Source organism: Dermacentor variabilis, chromosome 7 (genome assembly GCF_050947875.1).
Source record: "Dermacentor variabilis isolate Ectoservices chromosome 7, ASM5094787v1, whole genome shotgun sequence".
In the NCBI taxonomy this organism is placed as follows: domain Eukaryota; kingdom Metazoa; phylum Arthropoda; class Arachnida; order Ixodida; family Ixodidae; genus Dermacentor; species Dermacentor variabilis.
In genome coordinates, this window is record NC_134574.1 from 155,713,526 (window position 1) to 155,733,961 (window position 20,436).

General features: G+C 46.1%; 2 protein-coding genes across 2 annotated transcripts in view; both read left to right on the forward strand.

Annotated features, from left to right (window-relative positions):
* Nucleotides 1-317: 317 nt before the first annotated feature.
* On the forward strand, nt 318-10,858 carry LOC142588243 (uncharacterized). Its single transcript, XM_075699810.1, has 4 exons — nt 318-505; nt 2,765-3,069; nt 6,198-6,428; nt 10,578-10,858. Exons 2-4 carry the CDS (start codon nt 2,840-2,842, stop codon nt 10,648-10,650), a joined length of 534 nt encoding a protein of 177 aa, XP_075555925.1. The 5' UTR covers nt 318-505; nt 2,765-2,839; the 3' UTR covers nt 10,651-10,858.
* Nucleotides 10,859-16,809: 5,951 nt separating this feature from the next.
* LOC142588245 (cathepsin L-like) overlaps nt 16,810-20,436 on the forward strand; it is a 31,339-nt gene continuing 27,712 nt past the window's right edge. The window contains exon 1 of the mRNA XM_075699812.1: nt 16,810-17,170. Coding sequence (XP_075555927.1) covers nt 16,967-17,170 — 204 coding nt within the window. The 5' untranslated portion in view covers nt 16,810-16,966. The remainder of the gene's footprint in view (nt 17,171-20,436) is intronic.

Here is a 20,436-nt window from a genome sequence, read left to right on the forward strand (position 1 = left end):
TAACCACGTGCAAAATTCTTCGCGCAAGCGGCCACGCAGCTTCGCTTGTCGAAACTACGTGGTAGATTCAACCGTGTAGTTGTCCACGTCTCTTTTGATTTAAAACAGTTGGATTTCCTTTCCCGACAATGAGAACTCGCCGTCCCAAATATAGCGTGAAGAGCAGTGCCGGAAGCGGGGAAGCCCGCATTCTCGTCCCAATGCGAACGTTGCGACGCCGCTCGCTTCACCACTGTTTCAACTGCGCCGTGTCTGCAAAACTCGGATCACACGACCGCGGCATTTGTTTATTTTTTCTTCTAATCTTCCCGAAACTTGCAGAGATGTGCACGGCGATGCCAAAACCACGACGCTCAAATCCCGTGACCTACACTTTTTTTTTTTCTCCGATGTTCTCGGCACGCGCAGGGCTGTGCACGGCGCGGGCTCCCCTCGCGCTATTGACGCGTGCACTCTGTCAGCCAGCATTCCGTGTTCGTCGGTGGCTGCGAGACGACGCAGTTGGGTAAGTGGCTCTTTCCATTAAAAAACTGGTTTGCAGTTAACGGAGATGTGGTGCTTGTCAAGCATGGATCATGCTCGAATGTCACGTGCTGGACGCTATTCTCCTTTTTTTTTTTCTGACCATTGTGAAAACCCGTTAGCTTAGGAGGCTTATACTTCTGTGCCGTCGACGGCATAACAGTGGCTTGGGCGTTGCGCTGCCCTAGGGCGCGGTTCGAAGTCTCACGGCCGCATTTCGACGAAGGCGAAATGTGAAAAAAAAAAAGAAAAGAAATGTGCCCGTGTACCGTGCATTTGGTGTGCGGTAAACAACCTCCGGGGGGAGGGGGGGGTGTCAAAATTTAAATCCGGAGTCCCCCACTATATCGGCGTGCCTCATAATCAGATCGCCGTCTTGGCACGTCCGATCGTCAGAATTCAGGCAAATTAGCATGGTGCCTTCTTTTTTAAATATCGGTGGCAGGAGTACTAATTGCGAGGAAGCGTGGAGGCGAACTGTGTCCTCCGTCTTTGTTGAGCTTTCCTTCGAACGAACAGACCGCAAGCCGTATCGGCGCTGCCGAGTTGCCCGGATGTTCTCTCTCTCTCGCATTGCCACCTGGGACGCATTTAGCGACGATCACTTCGGCGATACTATCGCCTTCGCGTGACGTAGTACTCAACCAGCCAAAAAAAAGTCAGCTCATACTATCGGCGTAAGTGATCGTCGCAGAATACGTCCCCTGGCTCGAGCGCGCGGAGCATGCGTGGGCTCAACTTCGTCGTCGTCGTCGTGCCAGTGAATGTTGGTCCCACCAAAGGTCGTGGGTTAGCGTGCCTTAATTAACTTTGCCTTAATTAACACCAAAGTTTGTGCATTCTACTCCCACCATAGGTCATGGGTTCGAGCCCAACATGGCGGCGACGGCTAGTCATAAATTCCTAACACCATATGCATGAGGTAGACGCCGAGGTTTGTTGCAATAACAACTGAAAGCAATTGCAAGTTTTGAGCAAATGTATCCCTGTGGCTATAACGCAGCAATTGCCCTACGTTTAGGAATCCCAGGTGGTGGTAATTATTCCGCAGTGCCCTCTATTTGTCATCTACTCCCGTCATGGCGTACGCAACTGCTTTTTTTTTAGCCAATTCTGTCTAGCAATGGCAAGGAAGGAAACTATGGACATTATGTTGCGGTTAAATTGACATTGCTTCTAAATTTCTCATTAAGTTCCACAACTATTTTATACCGCTGTCCGCCACTACGCCGTACCTCGTAATCATATCGGGGTTTCGGCATGTAAAACTCCAGAATTTATCTTAAGTTTACTTTTCATTTGTCATTGGAAACGTTGGTTGCGCTTTTTAGACAATCACAAGGAAGGGAGACTAGGAGACAATCCTTGTGATTGTCTAAAAAGCGCAACCAACGTTTCCAATTACAATGAACCAACTTGCCCAACAACGCATTCTGCTAAACTTCATTTTTATTTGTCGTAGTAACAAGCAATATGTATGCGGCTGGAGTGCACTTTTGTTAACGCTATATCGCAGATGCAGCCACATCAAGAGCACTCGCACAATTCTCACCTGTCGTTTTTTTTTCTTGTTTTTTTTTAACATTCCAACATTACGTAATGTTCTGTGAGCAGTGGTGTATGGACTTGTCCAGCTTTACAACAACAGCCACCCGTGTTTTCACCTTGGCAACTGCGCCACATTCGGCTACATATTACTGGCATAAGAGTCATAGGTACTACAAACGCTGCTTAGATTCGTGCAAACCACATGCCTTATAGCATATATATATATATATATATATATATATATATATATATATATATATATATATATATATATATATATATATATATATATATATATATATATATATATATATATATAGTGCCATATCGTAAGCTTTGATCGAATAATTAGCACCCAGGGAAGCTTTCAAGCGTTTGATAATTTCCCCAACAGACATACATACCCAACTTTCTGATCACGTTCATTTGCTTTAGTGAGAGATTCATGGCAGTCTTTTATCGAATTGTCTGAAGTGTCCTATGTCAAAACTGACTCTTTTTTGATAGCAGAGAGGCAAGAGGCGTGTTCGATTGTTCGCAGACTCGCTGTTGTTCTCAGTCAGTCACTCATGCAGCGCATCTGAGCTCTGGTCGCTGTTTTCACGCGGCCATCTTGACGAGAGGCACGAAGACGCGAGAAAAAGAAGTATGGCTTCCAATTTTACATTATTACGATTGCTGCGTTCTCTTGCAGGTGCATCCAGTGTTCGCAGTATTCAACTGGAACTTGGTGGTCACGTGCCCCGGCTGGTCCACCGTCGACACCGATATGGAGAACGCAGCGGGAGGTCGACGGCCAGACGCAGGGCGTAGCTGCAGAGTGACGTCCACAACACACGAGTATGTGCGCGGCCATGCGGAGGGAACCGCACCGAGTGCCCCCAATCGCCGTGCCGGGCTCCCTGCTTCCAGCCGTCGCACTCGCCGCACCTACGAGATGATCTGGTGCTCAAGCGTTCCTGCTGCTGCCTCCATAGCAAGGCATACGCTGCTACGCAGGTATATATATATACGCTATTTGCGCACGATTCTTAAACATGTACTGAAACCTCGCCACTGTCGCTACCTGCCACCGTCGCTGTATAATTCAAAATTTTACAGCAAGTGTCGTCAAGGTGCTTATGCGAGCTTTAACTGGGGGCTTTATAAGATGCAACGAGTAACTGCCCGCCCGGTTTGCCCCCATCTCCTCATGTGCACCAACGCAAAGAGAGATGCCGCCGAAGCAAGAACATCGAAACCAAAAGCCTGTTTACGAATCTAACAAAACTATGGAATTCGGAAAACGCCCAAAGAAAGATGGACCAAGAGAAACAAGCTTTAACTTCAAATACCTTCGCATAATATCTTGTTATGAAGTGGCTTCACCACAGGCGACCAAATGGTATATCGAAGTTATTGCGTTATGGGCGATCATTTGTTAAGCTTAATTGCGAAGAAGTAGATGACCCAGCCGCGAGCAATAGAAAACTAGCCGTGCGGATTGCTGTGCCGGATAAATTGCGCACAGCCAAGGCGTTGATGGGCTGCGTGAAGCCAAGTGTTCCTTGAATGAGAGAGAATTCCGAGGTGAACAGTCGAAGGCGAAGTGGGCGCATGCATTGTAGGGCTGCGGTTACGCCGCAGAGACGGGTCTGTTTATACAAATGGCATCGAGTAGAGGTTAACGATTTTGATTACAACGACATCGTGACCCGTCAGGGATACAATAATTAGGGATCTTCCCTGAGCTCCTTGAAAACACACTCCCATTTTGACTTGTATACAGACCGTAATGAACTGCGGGAAAACATCGAGTTTTTTTGGAAAAACAGCAGAGACCCGTGCATAACTATAACAGGATCAATAATGTAGCCTCAGTGCTCGGTATTAAGCGCGCGATACGTCCCAAAATGCAAATTAGAAAAATGTTCACCAAACTTCATTCATTGACTGGTTTCGTTGGTAGCTCCACATGCGCACATTTACACCATTCCTAAAGTTTATTGCCTAATCCTGGATCTTTCTGTCAGCAAAATCACTCCGTTAATATTTTTCGGACTTAAGACCTATATATTTAATTAAGCTCTTTCGCCACCACTTGTCACTAGAGTGTATTCTTCAGTTATTAGCAGTCGTGTGATCGCTTGAATGACTCGTGATTGCTTTTATTGCCTAGCATTATATAGCGAGTCGGTTGAAAAAATTCCGTGTGAAGTAGGAAACCCCTTTCCCAATACAGAGCAAGAATGCGCTGTTCAAGCCCATTGTGTGCGCGATTGATAGCTGCCATCGGGAGTGTACAGTGACAAACAGCCCATTCTCCATGATGACAATAGGCTCGCCGACGCAAAACATTCTGCGAGCCTGTTCGCTTTCGCCGTTCCTCATACGCCATACGTAGAGAGGTGTTAAACTTACTCCAGAAGAGCCTAAGCCTAAAAGCCTAAGCCTAAAAGTCTAAGCCTAGAAGTCTAAGCCTAAAAGCCTAAGCCTAAAAGCCTAAGCCTAAAAGCCTAGGCCTAAAAGGGGGCTAGGCAGGAGTATGGGAGGCCCTGTTAAACACCCGACCAGCGAAGATGGAAGGTGACCAAAGAGAACCCAGAACGATAGCGTGCGCCACTCGTGCATTAATTACGCATGCGCACGCGCAGCCGTCCACCTCCCGCTACCTATGAATGCATTAACGCGTTGGTTATGCCGCGCCGGACATTGCGCAAACAAGCTAAGCGGAACCTACCTGAACGAGAACTGTTGAATGTATGCGTACCATTGTTTGGTGGTCGGCGTTGTGTGGAATGTGTATGTTCGGCGATGTAAATATGTGGCATCGCTCTGCTCCTACTTCTCACGCATATATGAATAAGTAACGCCTACTATACGTAAGCGTAACCCCCCACGCACATCATTACCACGCATAACACATTCTGCGCAGCTCGCCTACAGCTATTAATGCTACGGATATCTTGGACAGTTCCCGTTCGGGAAGGTTCCGCTTAAATTTGTGTTATGTCATCATTACCTTGTGAGAATAGTTTCTTTTTTCAGAGTTGAAGGTTGCGGTTCGGTCAGTGTTTAATTGCTTCTAAATTTACCTTTAAATGCCGCTTTTATTCTTGATATGGCTAAGATTACCATTACCTGTGTAAATTACTAAAATGTTTCTGGGTAATACCTCGTTAATTGACGATTCTATAGTGTCCGGCATAACTATAGGGGTGGGCACCACTGAAGGGGCTTTTTTGCATATTATAGAAAGAATAAAGCACTTTACCTCTAGAATTTTCTCCTTTATGGTAACACGATAACATTTATTTTACTGCCCCAGTTTGCGATGATATACATTTTCTGAGGTATGTGAGCGTAACAAGCAATGTCTTTCAACTGCTCTCCGGCCTAGTGTGGATGCTATGCAACTTTCTTTTTCAGCCTAAAAAAACCTTCTATTAATATCCTTGAATTATTATTTGCCAAAGATTAATTCTTACCTTCTCAGCCACCCTGGTAATGCTTGACTTCGTAGCGCGAAGTGACGGTTTCAACAACACCTTCGATCTAAAAAGCATAACATGCGATGCAGACGCTTCGATGTCCCCTGAAAGAAGTTCCGCGCACTACCAACTTTAGGAGATTCAAGCACGTCGCTCTTTGCTGCCTTTTTAGAAAGAACTGTTTCTGCAATGGCACGTTCCTTGTTTGAACATTCCCAGAAATGTTTTTTTGACCCCTCCGCAAACTCCGAGCAAGAGCACACGGCAATCCGAAGCCGCATCTCAAATGAACAGCAGCCTGAAACAAGCCAGCGCAATTCAGTTCTGACTACACGCCACTGCAGCGATTCCCCTCGCTTCAGCAGTGCATCACTATGAGTGCACACCGTCTTTTCCAACAACCCTTCGCGACAGCTCAGCTGCTATGGAGATGCACTGCTCAGCTCCAGGTGTCTGCTTCGATCCTGGCGACGACAGCCGCATTCCTATGGGGGTTGTATAATGCGAGAGACGTTCGTGTACCGTGCGTTGGGTCTACGTTAAAAGAAAACCGCAGGTGGCCAAAATAATCCCCCCCCGCTACGACACGCCTCGATCATGATCGATTGTGGTTTTTGGCACCTTTAAAACCTCGGAGTTTGATTGGTTTCCCGTTAGGTTACTCTTGGCTCTGGAGCGGGGGACCGCCGCTGCTGCTAATCGGCGCCAACGACAGCCGCGCGCGAGTTCATCGGAATCACAGAGTTCACGAGAGTCTGGCCAAGGTTCGGAGCACGAGACCCGAGGTTCGCCGCCACGTGCGGCACCCGCCAGCAGCCATTTGGATGTCGAGGATTTTCGGGTCACTCGACATGGCACTCGTCGCCAAACGCTGCGCACAAGCTTCAGGTATATATGCCGACATTCTAATGATATATACGTGCGTATACAGGTGCCACATTGATGTATATAGCGATGCGATGTTGCGGTGTCCGATCTGCTGGATAAAACGACCCGAACAATCATCGCGTCGCCCGTAAGCGCAAGACAGCTCAGCTCGGTGATTATTGCCGCTCTTTGAAATAAGAAGACGTGGAGCACAGTACGATACGTATTTCATATTTCGCGCCCTTGATACCATAGATAATGTATCGTTGGGTTTCGCTATAATTGGCGGGGAAACCAACTTGACAAGCGTTGGCGGCCTTGTTGGTATGAGACATACTTAGGATTGTTTAAGCGCATTGACAACGAGGGCAAGCAAGCAGGAGTACTCCCTTGTGTGTGGTCACTGGCTTGTCCTCGTCCGTCAGTGCGCCTAATAACATTCCTAAGGTGAAACTAACTGATAGGCCACCAACACATGGATGAAATCCATGCGCTAATAGCAGCAGCTGTTCTAGGCGAGAGCTATGGCGGTGTGCGCTACGGTATACACGTAGCGGTGCTAGTACGGTGCACGTAACAAGCACCGAGGAGCAGGCAGTTAAGCCTCGCAGAGGTAATGAACTGCAATTAGTAGTGCGACAGCAAACAGTAACACCACCGGTACATAACTGGGTGTTTCCTTTTTCCTTGGTGGGGGGGGGGGTGCTGGCGGAGGGGGGGGGGGGGGAGTGGCTAGCCAGTTCAATTTATAGATTATTCTATCCGGGCCGCAAACAAGACGAACGTGATTGAGCTAGATGACGGGCAACGCAACTGCCTGTGCCGTCAACCTTTTTGTGTATGCACCGTAAGATACACAATAAAAAAAGAGAGAGCCGACGGTATATACCGTATTTTCTCGTAAATAGGGCGAACACGGATGTAGGTCGCCTCCCTGTGTATGAACTCGCTGAGAAATTAAAAGTGTAATTCGAATTTAGGTCGGCTCTATCATTTCTTTTCCAAAAAAGAAACGAAAAGTTTTTAACATGACACACCTTTACTTACCCGTAAGCTCTGCTACTACATTTCGCCTTGTCGATGCCACAAACTGCATCCTCGTTGGAACGGCCCGAAAAGTCGTCGGATATGCTTGTCAGGCGTCCGCAACACCCCAGTCGATGTCGCCCTCGGCGCCGTCAAGTGCATTGGACAGGCAGCATTCCTTAAAGCCAGTCTGAATAATTTCCAGACTGGCTTTTTGATGGGCGCCACGGAGGAACAGTACTTTTGCCAGCTTTGTTCAAGAATATAGGTCGATATATCTCAATTTTGGGTTACATTTTCCGAAAAAAAGGTATCGACTATATATAATGAAATAAATACGGTATATATTGTTTACCGTGATGTGGCGCTCCTTGGAGAATATCCTAAATCCCGGTTAATTAGTTAATTACTTAAGATTAATTATTAAATATTTTTTTCACTTTTTGGCTAAATTCGTTTTATTACGTTGTGCAGGCTTTTTGAGCAGTTCTTTTCTCATCGTGAGATGGGAGTAACGACGATGCCCGTAGCCATTACCCAAAATAAAAACAAATTTTGCACGCATAGGAAAAAGTATGCGTAGAATACAAGTACCCAAGTTTTATTATATTTCCCGGTTATTTTAGTTACGTTCATTTTGGGAAACCACTCGACAATGTTTTGGAAATTGGCACTTAGAATTTCCTATTTTCTTTTTGTCTTCAAGCTATAAAGCAATACAAAACTAATGTATTGCTTTCCTGGCAATCTGTGCGCTATGTGGGATAATAACAACGTTATCTTGTCATATAATACAGTGATCCCAACGTGCACAAGATACCTTACTTCTCACACTTTCAAAGGCCACAGAAGGGTTTCCAAATAAGATTTTGGTAAACTAAAGACGTAATCAAACTGGGATGTAAAACTTTTTGCAGTACATAACTTTCATTCGGTTCATTATTAATGAAAATGGATTTCTGAGGCGCATCACTCCTCAGCCTTATGTCAATCGAGGAAAGAAGAAATTTGTATTTTCAGAGGCTGTCTTTCTCGTGAACAGTTGAAAGTGTTTTGCGAACTCATGGAGTTCGCAACTTTTATTCACCTGCAATGAAGTGTGTTTGAGTAGCAGCGATAGAACACCCGCTGAGGAGGCACGTCGGATTATTCGTTTGAACCCATGCAAATTGATGAACTTTTTGCATCATTATGTTCGTTCCCTTGGTTTAAGCGTGATGTTACGCGCAGCCGTGTTAGGGATACTCGAGTATACCGAGCTCATAACTGGGCAGGACAGCTCGCCCTTTCACTCCACCTGTAATACCTTCCCTTCCATCTGACCCCCAAGTGGGAGTGCTACTTTCCCCACAATCGGGTGCGCTGTAAAATAATTTGCAGCCTTAAAAAGGCTGCAAATCTGTCTATAACTCACACCTATACACCTTTTGAGTGTAATGGTGTAAGTTAAACCAATTTACACCCTTCTTTTACGTTTAAGGGAGTAAGTTTAACAATTTGGACCCTTAGGAACAAAACATGCACTCTAAAAAAAGTTTACACCCTTTGGGGCTTATCTCGTCCCCAAACAATAGTCGTCATCTGTCTTGCTTGCGTTTCCTCTCTTGAAAACTCGGCGCTCGCTATTTTCCTGTCGAGAATGCTGTGTCAAGCTGATAACGCGCAAGCCGTTCGTGACTAGGGCTCGCAGCGTTAAAGAAAGGAAATGCGGGCAAGACAGATGACGGTTATTGTTTGGGGACAAAATACAACACAAAGGGTGTAAACTTTTTTTTAGAGTGTGGTGCAAATCTGTTTATAACTAACACCCGTACGCCACTTTTGGATGTAAGAGTGTGAGTTATAGACCGATATACACCCTCTTTCGCTTCGAAGGGAGTTAAGTTATATTACAGTGTAGACGTATCTCTCCGGAGCCTTCGGGCCGGTCCTTACACAGGCATCATTTGTACTCGGGGGTCAATCATATATGAAGATAGCAGATGCTCGCCGTCTACCTTAGACAAGCACAGTCCGTGAAAAAGTGTACTTGGAGGTGTCAAGTTAGGAAACAACTAACCTGAAGACTATGAACGATGGCTCACAGACAAGACACTTTATAAGTCGTTTTTGCAGTGTCTTCATAAAACGGGCAAACGTGCTTATACTTAATTTCATACGTACGTTATGGCGCGTGGCAACCCAAGCGGAAATAATTATTTAAAAAATACTTAGAGAAGTAAAAAGACTTGAAAAACGTCCAACAGAAGCACGGAGGGGAAGGAATGGGAAGAAATCACTCCGATAGTAATGGTATCCTTCGGAAGTAGTGAAAAAGGATGGGTAACTTACGGATGGGATGCATTGCCACATTTAGGAATGTGGAACGTTTCAGACATCAGTCGTGTCCGCTCATCATCGCATTTCTGTACAATAATTTAGTGTATTTGAAAGTAGATTCACAGTCGTGTTCCGCGCAATCTAGAAGAGCTTAATTGGGTACGCATCTTGGTTGTGTATACAGACCTTATTTTACTGTTCACGCATACAGTCATTCAAAAGTAGACTGCCATAGTGCGCTTCGTATGACATGATCACACTAGCACACGTTTTCTTGTGCTGAATGCAGCATCTTTCGCTTTCTAAACTGTGCAAAGTAAATAAGAAACAAACTTATTTTAAAACTCGAACTGAAGAGATAATCGTGCAGGGTTGCTCTCTCCTTCGATCGGAGCGTTGCCGCCAGCGCCGGTCGCCATGTTCACACGCCAAGCACACAATTCCCCAACGAAATGCGATGTCGTCTGCTCCGTGAAACGCGTAAAATAGTTGCCATATAGATAGATACGGATGTATAGCGCGTACGTATTCGAAACAGCCAATTCCACAGAGCTATCTGTAACGTAATGCGCCATATGTTTCGCTGTTGGGTATTTCGATGTTAGGTGGTTATATGTTCAAATCGATTCCCCATCCCCAAGGAGGAGAGATACACGAAATGGCCATGCTGCAGCGGTTACCGGGCTGGAACTATATAAGCACTCGGTGCGTAAAAGCTATAGACTGCTTTCGTTTCTTGCTCGCACATTTCAATAGCGGCGTTGTCACGCTCACACACTGTTATTGCGATCTTCAAGGATTTCACGAAGACTTCACTGCTTTCAGTTGGTCACGCGAGGTACATGTCCCAGCGAGGACGTGCCCGCGGGGGCCTTCGACGTCCGTCAGCCAGCCCTAACTCCATGCAGCGGAGGGCAGCGTGCTCCATCGCGGGGGCTCGTCCTGTTCCGGCTTCTGCTACGCATGCGCAAAAGCATGCCTGTGACTCGAGGCCCGTGGTACTTAACCTTTTCGTGCTGCTCCGTTGTCAACGGTGGGAGCAGCCGGAGCGCTGGGCAACCGCAGACCTGACACCTGCTGTAAAGTAAAGGCTTTTGTACAAAGTTGCCTTTGGTTTGTCCTTTGGTCAACAAGTTACAACCGTATGATGGTATGGCATCACCCGAGAGAAATGTGTGTTGCAATTAACGCCCTTAAGGAGTGGTGTTTGGCTGATGTGGGAGCAAAATAACTCTTTAAAAATAATAAAAATAAGCATGATTGCGCAGTATAACCGGCGACGATGCTTGTGAATGTAAACAAACAGGCGAACCCTTCTAAGAAGCTACGGCGCTATAAAGTAAAGCTCTTCCAAATTGTTTCTATTTCATTTATTCTTTTAGCCCTCCTCGATTAACAATAATAAAAACACGAGCCATTCCGCTCTGTGACGGTGGTTGACCAGCGAAGCTATTCAGCACACGACATGGAGGTGACACATAATTTTCAACAAAGTTACGAACTGGCTTATTGTCTTAAAGGGTGGGCATCATGAAGAAAGGTACGCACACTCATTGTCTTGATCACTCCCAACTGCAAGCACATTGTTTGATAATGACAACTCGATGCACATACGCCGCTAGGTGTTCGTTCGGGACGGATTGGTGTGGCATCGCAAGGGATATGTCTGCAACACGGCACGCGTAAACCGCTCCATTTTCAGTACCGACACATCTGCATTGAAATAAACGATAACGAGAACAGGACATGACATGACAAGAACTTTATTTGAGTCCTGACGGACTGTGATCTTGGGGAGCTAAAACCGAAGGCTCCCGAAAATCAAGTCGGTGGCGACGCCCACGATGGGACAGGGAGATGAAGTTCCGCCGCAATGTCGTGGGCCCTCTGGACAGCCTGGAGTTGAATGTGGAGATTGCTGCTCTTGAGATTCCTGCCACTGTTCTTTCGTGATGGGTGGAGAGGCGTTAAGGGCAGGGCACAGCCAGAGCATATGTTCAAAAGAGCATGAGTCATGACACATTTGGGGCACGACTGTGACTAGGCAGGATCTATCCTGTTAAGAGTCCGAGGAGTGGGATACGAACGGGTTTGCAGAAGTCTGAGTGTGCTAGCCTGATATTTGTTCAATTTAGGGTGAGGGGGTGGAAATGTCCTCCTGCCCAGTCGATAATGGGAAACAATTTCGTGGAAAGTACATAATGGATCTTTGAGGGTGTTGACCTCGTTATAAGCCTGGCTACCCGCGACAGCGCGGTACGTGAAATCGCGCGCTCTCCGGTGGGCCTGCTCGTTAGGATTACATCCAAGCGGGTTAATTGAGCTATCTAGATGGGCTGGGAATCACGAGATGTGGTATCCTCCTTCGCTGCTCTCCCTAGTCCTTTGAAGTGCTTTAATCAAAATACTGTTCGCCTGTTCAGATAAGAGAGCGGACGAGAAGGATCTAACCGCCGTGCGCGAGTCCAAGACGACGATAGCGGTAACTTTTGAGCTGTGAAAAGCCAGAGCGATCGCCGCTTCCTCCGCCACATGGGCAAACTTCGTATAAACAGAGGCTGCATTGACCAGGTTGCCTGCCGCGAACAGGGGTAGTGTCATCCCAGCTAATTCATGCAAAGTGAGTAGCCATGAACCTTACAGGACTATGAGCCATTGTATTTTTTGCTTGCTTACAGTGGTATGTGCCATTGCTCACGAGGGTATGAGCCATTGATGATGACAGTTTCGACATGCCGTTCTGTGTGTCGTGTGCCTGATTAGGAAGAATTTAAGCACTGTTCGCTTCACTTTGCTGAGTGCTTGTAGCCTCTGCCTTGCGGGGCTATGAGCCATTGCATTTTTTGATTGCTTACGGGAGCATAAATGCTTACGGGGGTATGAGCTTACGGGGTATGCTTACGGGTACGAGAACAAAAATTCACGGAACCCCAACTTTATGCAGCTCCGCTGTAAAATTGCTAGTCTATCACCCGACGTCTCGAAAAGTGTGAGAACTCCCCATCTGGAATGACAGGACACACTGATTATCCGTGATTAGACAACAAAAGAAAAAAAGTCGCGACAGAAGACTGCGCGCTTCCGCCCGCCTTCCTGCCTCGCGCGCGCGAGATTGAATGGCGATCTTCACTCACTCATTGTCAGCTGACCCTCGCAAGCCTGCACTCGCACATGCAGCGTACGGCGCGCGGCCACAATGTTATCGTATGCGCGACATCACGGCGACGGCAGAAATGCGCTTAGAGTGTCCATATAATTGCTATCGCAATAAAACTTATTTACGGTTCTATGCCTATTTCGCAATTAGCCCTCGGCTATTGCTAATTTTTTTTTCACGGCTATCGTGATGGTGGCTGATATCGTGGTTTTTGCGCCTAAAACCCAAGGATTTAATTTTTAACATACGTGTTGTCTCTAGCGGTGGCGAACGCCGGCGTGGAAGGCGACTGAAATTCTCTCCTCCCGCTGCCATCTTCAGCTGCCGCCATGCAGAGGGAGAGACAAGAGATACATAGTTAGTACACTAACTCTAGAGGAAAAGCTGGGCGAAATAAGGGGAAAACCGCAAGAACTCCGCCATGTTGCTACCTTTAATTTTCGTAATGCAAGAAATCAAAATATGATGCAAAAAGCCAGTTTCGCCAAAGTCGAAGCCTGGATTACAATATCAAATTATTAGACAGCTACACGGAGTAAGCATAAACTTGTAAACATTGGCTTAGTAACGAAATTAACTAACATGGTGCCACGCGCGCACAGGCAAACGTGAACACATCTCACTCGATGACCGCGGACACTCGCTGTCAAAGCGCTGGCGTGAGGAAGAGAGGCAGCAGCAGCGAGCGAATTGACCTTCGCACTGCCTATCACTTCAACGGGAGCTAACCTGCGAGAACGCAGCGCACACGAAACCAGCAGCCCTTGGAGCTCTAGACTCTGTACGGACCGCAGATCGCCTTCAAGTTAGACATCTTTATCTGAGGTTGTTACTGTGGTCAAGGTAGGGCTGTGCACAGCCGCGCCATACGTAGCCGCCGTCGGAGTAGAACGCCCCCCGGTGGCTTGCGCGCGATGGAAGACGGCGCGCTTCCTCCTCGCCTTCCTCTCTTGCGCGCGCGATATCGAGCTACATTCTTCTGCTCACCCTCGCACGCTTTCATATACGGCGCGCGGTCCCGATGTTATCGCTCTTGGAATGTATACGGAACCTCACGGCAACACCGACGGCGGAAATGAGTTTGGAAGGGTCCATATAATTTATATCGCCATGAAACAATTAAGCGTTTACGCGTAGCACATACGTAAGGACAATGTGTAATGTTCATCCCGTATATTTTAGTGCCGTTTTCCACAGCGCGATAGGCATCCGTGGAGGGGGGGGGGGAGTGGTCTACTTAGGCGGCGGCTGGGTATGGCTTGAATGAGCGCGGCCGCGCTGGTCATATCTTGAAAGCGATCTGTGTTGAGTACAGAGTCTTACGCGCGCCGAGGGCACATGGCTTCGTGTGCTCTAGCTGCGTTTTCGCCGCTTAGTTAGCGTTGAAACGAGAGGCAGCACGAAGTCGACGAGGATAGCTATAGGGGTTTGTTGGTACGGCATATCTTATTTTGCTATAGCGCATGCAAGCTTTACAAGGACAACAGAAAGGCACATCTGACACGCACAGCGCTGTGTGTGACACACATAGTGCTTCGTGTGTCAGATGCGCCTTTCTGTTGTCCTTGTCAAGCTTGCGTTATAACAAAATAAGCAGCGCGAAGGTCAATTTTCTCGCTACTGCTGCCGCTCTTCATCACGCCTGCGTTTTGACAGCGAGTGTCCGCGCTCACTGAGTGAGATGTTTTCCTGTGCACGCCTGACAACATGCTTGTTAATTTAGTTAGCAAGTGAACGTTTACGATTTGATACAGCCGATAATACTACTGTCCATACTTCGTATAACTGTCTACTAATTTGCTATCGCAATCGATACTTCGCCTTTCGGGCAAAACTGCAATTTTTATGTTTTGTAATTGATGTTGTGGAACTTGAAATACATAAACAGGCTTCAACACTTTCAGACTCCCGATGTCTGAGTAGAATAGATATAGTTAGTTCAAATGTATAGCTTTATAGAACCTTGAGGCTCAAAGCTATTTGGCCAAACACTTTTGAGATTTTTTAAAGAAATATGCTAAGGCTATTCAAAAATTTTGATGCAACATTTACGGTGCGTGAAAGAATGAGTTTGCAGGCTCCTGGACAAGATGGCGCCACCAGACTTGGGAAGGCCAGCAGGTTCGCGTTGATTTCGCGTCTCGTCGTCTGCGCCTGCGCAGAGTAGCAACACGGAGGCGTCTCTGCCGTTACCAATTTCGACTTTCCTCTAGAGTTATATTAACTCTGTGAGAAGGTGTTTCTCCTTCTCGCGCGCTCCTACCTCAGTATCTAAACAGTCAGCCACCGGAAAGCTCTCACACGACAGCGCGCGAATGTCAAAGCATGCAGTTGTAATCGTTGACGTTCGGAGGAGGACTTTCCCTTGCAGCGACGCCTTTGTATCAACGTACGAACACAACGAAAACGGACGAGAGAGCCAAAGAAAGATATACCCGTTTTAAAAATTCTAAGCGCGTCATACGGTCCTGTTGCATTACGTATACTCAAAGGACGGACATCCGTATAGATAGGACGGCGAGAAAATGCACGGAAATGAACTGGAAACCAGGAACTTCACCGTGAAAGCAGTACGTCCGCTACTCAACACAGCAGGCGTGTTGCAGCTCTTCCGATGTTGGTATCTGAGCATACTGTGCAGTCCTGTAACTTCTTGCAACTTCTGCCCTACCCAAGCGAATCTTTTAACAACACAAAAGTTATCCTTACATTCTGCAAGCTCCTTGGTCCACCATCACAAACTAATAGAAATCTAAAATGTGAAGTGGACATCAAATATGTACCCATTTTTAAATATTGGGGAGAGATAGAGACAAACATTTGCATCATAAAGACAAACATTTGGCTGGGATATCTTCCTCACATGGTGGAGCCCATAGTTCACGACGCCATTGTCTTGCGCAAACTCCGCGGGCCAGTTGGATCAGTAATGTAGCTGTTTGGGCGCGTTGGTAAGACATGTAAGTAAGAACTTAAAGCGCACTACCAGACGAGGTCGGTGGAAAAAGACAAGACACACGAGCGCCAACTTGCAACAATTTATTGAGAACCGCAAAGCAGAATACAAAGACATGTCGTGGCCGTACATCGCGCAAGCGCAGCCAGCAAAATAGTCAGTGACGACGCAAGGAGTGCACTTGCTTCGAAGATAAAGCAGTCGACGGCTTGGACGCGTTCGGATTTTCTAAAGAAGACCAGTGAAAATCTCCATGCGCCAAAAGTACAGCCTTCGAGTACTGAGGCCAGGCGCATTGTGCAACAGCGGCATTTAGCAATCTCGGAGCCCACAAAAACTAGATGCATACGATTGAAGTTGGACAGCGCTTATTAAGATATGATACCTTCGCATAGTTTCATCCGCTTCACATCTGTCAGCAGCCATTGTGCAGCGCATAGTTATTCTTGCATTCACTTTTTCCTTCCTTTCGACACTATATAAGTCCGATTTTTTTATGCCATACCAAGGGGCCCCTTCCTCGGGGTGTGCAGGCATTTTTTCTCATTTATATGCTGCGTTTTGTGTTTAAAGTGTTAGGTATTACCATAAAGTTTACTGCAAGTTATAACCACAATTCATACCGTTGTTTACGTATGTTACATGCCGTTCCGTCCGCTGTCCATGACACAAATTTTATTCGTCGAGAAAAGCATTTGCAAAATCCTCAGAATAAGCGAGAGGACATGCAATCTCTGCGAGGCCGTCAAATGTTATTGCGGATCCCCTGGTAAGAAGGCTCTGCCTTCAGGATGTCGGCTGCGCCTACACGAAAGCTTTTCCGTATAAGATGAGAGACATGAAGTGGAGCGGTGCTTTGCAAAGTTGTCGCTTCTCTCTCTCTCGCATGCAACGGATGTAGGGAGTCATCCACATGGTAGGAGGCGCTGCGCGCGAGTAGACGAAAACATAAACAGTCGAAAACGAAAGTGAGCGTCAGTTTTTGTTGCTGTCAACTCGGCGCTTACCGAGCCTCATCGCCGCCCTGCCCGTAGCAGAGGTCCGTGCGCGTTTTTCGGATTACTTCTATCAAGCAAATCGTAACAGAACGAATTGAACCTAATGAGGCTAATAACTTCGGCAGCAGTCGCCTCGCTGTGCGCCCTACTGGCGCTCAGTTCCGCGGCTCTCGTTGGAGCTCCGATGAAGCACGACGCGAAGGACTTTGAGAACTATCTCGACGAGGCTCACTTTGTGGCGGCGTCGCAGGTGGATGGCCGTGAATTCTACGACACCGTCGTCGAAATCCTCGAAGCCGAAACTCAGGTAAGCGCCGTAGTTGTCGGATTGATTGCGGGAATCGCGGCGCGGTAGCGGCACTGCGCCGCAGTCGCGCGACCGACTGCATGGAGATTGCTCACGCACTTGCACGTGATTCGCGCATCGCGCAATCCTTTTGGACTGCAGTCAAGGGGACGACGGTGACAAAGAAAAAGGCGCAGGCGTCGCTGAACGAGCAACGCTGCTGAAAAACTTGCTCTGTAAAGAAAGCTTTCGGCGCGGTTTTGTGCTTTACCAGCTCGTACCTACGACGCGCGTTGAATGCTCGCATGTATGCAACCAAAATTAAAAAAAAAAAAATATGCGCAAATACTGCGCGTATTCGCTACGTAAATTTAGTGGACTTGAACGTCAGCGAGCCTGATGCGCGCACGCGTTCTTTTGTGACATTTGTGTCGGATTTTACTTAACATTTAGTACTCAAATTCTGCTACAAGCTCCGTAAGAAAAGTTATGCGCGTTATTTAGAACAACCTTAATGTGCGTTACGAGATATAACATGGCATTGTCTTTTCTCCTGGCAGCCAGGAGAAATTCTGAATCTAATTTCTCCCGGCACTCATCCCCTGTTGGCTCGAACGGAAGGTTAGGTTAGGTTAGGTTAGGGAACACCTGCAGGCAGGTTTTCCGCTTTTTTTCGGCAGTTTGTCACTTGACTATAACGCCAATAGGAAGTGAGTGCCGGAGAACTTGGACGCAGCTATATATATATATATATATATATATATATATATATATATATATATATATATATATATATATATATATATATATATATATATATATATAGCACATGCATGCATGGTCTTCACATTGTTTCGGTAACCCACCATAACACAAAAAGAAGAAACACCTATCTCCAAAAAGTTACCATATATAGTTGGTCACGCAAATATTGTCTGAATTCCTTGGTTGCTCGTTGTTCATATGAAAAAACAACTCTGTCTTATCTGTAAAAGGTGCAGCGCATGTTTGCTTTAACGGCAATGGCATGATCCAGGTATATCTCAGCCACAAGTTGATAGACAGGGCCTTCATGATAACTGACTCGAGAGGCACGTGTGATGTTGAAAGCCACTGCAGAGCTAGGTGCAGTGGCTATGCCGGAAATAAGTCGCGCTGGCATCAGTGTGCTTTGTGCAGCTTTCTGATTGTAGTTACTGCGCAAATTATCCCTCCCACAACACTTGATATATATATATATATATATATATATATATATATATATATATATATATATATATATATATATATTCATTATTTCAATCTTGAAGAAGCCTTTGTTGAACTGTAATTGCATATGTTTGTGCTTTTTGATTTGCCACCTCGTTTTGCATTCCTCATTTTGAGGCATAATAGTGTGACTTGAATGAGATAAGCTATGATTGGTTTGTAAAGCACTGGTTATCTGTGATGACTAGGCTATGAGAATGGTGGAGGATGATAAGCTGGTGAGCAGAGATCAGCTCATCTTGCCAGGCATTTGTTAACCAAAGAAACTGAAGTTATCAGCTTATGACCAATCTCTCGTAGTGGGTATGTGCCATCATAAAAACCGAACTAAACCAAACCAAATGACCAGTTCTCTGCCTCCCACCATACTTCTAATTTCTCCTCGCTGATAGGAAGCAGAATAAATACATTTTTCTACATGATGCTTATAATTGGGATCTCTATGGAGGATTGAAGTTGTTTGGACTAGTCAAAAAAGTTTGCTGTCATCATGCTATGTGTTCATGGCAACTCAGAAGTTTGGAGAGCCAAACTTAAAGCAGAAAGCTGCTTTTGGTTGGAACTTAGCCATCTGAGGTCTTTTTAGCATCTCAAGCGAAAAAAGAAATAAGCAGGGAGCATGTTTTTGAGCATTTGAGTATGTTTCCATGTGAATTTTGGGGGGTGTAGTTTTCAGTGCAGTAAAATTGCAGGTGAAGATCAGTGCCTTTCCTGTGCTTCCCTCTTTTCTCTGTTCTTCTACGGTAGTTCCTTTTTTTTTCTCCTGAAGTGCTTGGATGTTTTAGAGAGCAAGCAGGGAACACTGTTAAGCAACAACACAAGCAATAGCAGTTGCCACATCTACAAATGCACATGTATATGCCATACAGCTCTGGGCCTGCATAACACAACCCAGTCAAAATTTGCATGCCTGTGAAAGTGAGACATGTTTTGGGTGTAGTACACGAAGGGTGGCACACCGTATCTCATCATTCCAGTATTGCTTTCATAAGGTGGAGGTGCCAGATATTTCCTGCCCGTCTGGTTGACTTAATGGAGCGATGCCACACCCGAGAGCTTCCTGCTTTCGTGTGTCGCAGGCTTATTCTCTTGCCAGTTCTTATTATTTTAGTTTTCTCTCTTAACCCCCACTTTTTGTTGTTGTTGTTGCTGGTTTCTGAATTAAGCACGTGTGGATTCCTTCCCGCAAGAGTTTTCTTGCATGAGTTATGGTTCCACTTTTTTTTTCTTCACTCGTGCATATCGAATAGTGCAGTGGCATCATAACACACCACACCCAGCATATGCAAAAATACATAAACTACAACCATATGCAAGGGCAGCTTTTCCCTTTTCCTTTATTAACTTACTTTCAGTTGGAATTCCTTTTTTCAGTTCTTTGTTCCGTTTATTCTTTATGGTGATGACAGTAATAACACAAATAAGACAAATAGCAGCTTTATTCAACAATTTGTCAAATTTAATAGAACAGTATGTTGAAAAGTGACACGAGGTGTTGCCATTAACACAGAGAGATGCTGTGCTTAATTAAATGCTGGGTGTGTTTACCTGGCTGATGGCCTGGCATGGCACTCCAGCTGGTGGGTGACAATTATCAGTGTACACAGTGGTTGCACAAACAGCACATGCATCCGTACAGACACACACACAAACACACACACACACACACACACACACACACACACACACACACACACACACACACACACACACACACACACACACACACACGCACGCACGCACACACACAGAAAGAGAGAGAGAGAGACTGTTCATAGAGATTCAGTAAGACCTGCAGTTTTAAAAAAATATTGGAAGTGCTCTCGTTGTGGGCAACGTGCAAGCAGAGTTTCTTTCTTTGTTAGCCAAGAATCTCCCCCAGATTGAAGCCCAAGCTGTGATACAAATGCCACACGGCTTTCAGAGATTGTCTGTCTGACAACCATTGGCCGTGCTTATGTAAGAAGTGCTGCAAGTCCCTCAGAATCATCGCACAGTAAGCATGCTGGCAAGTCTAA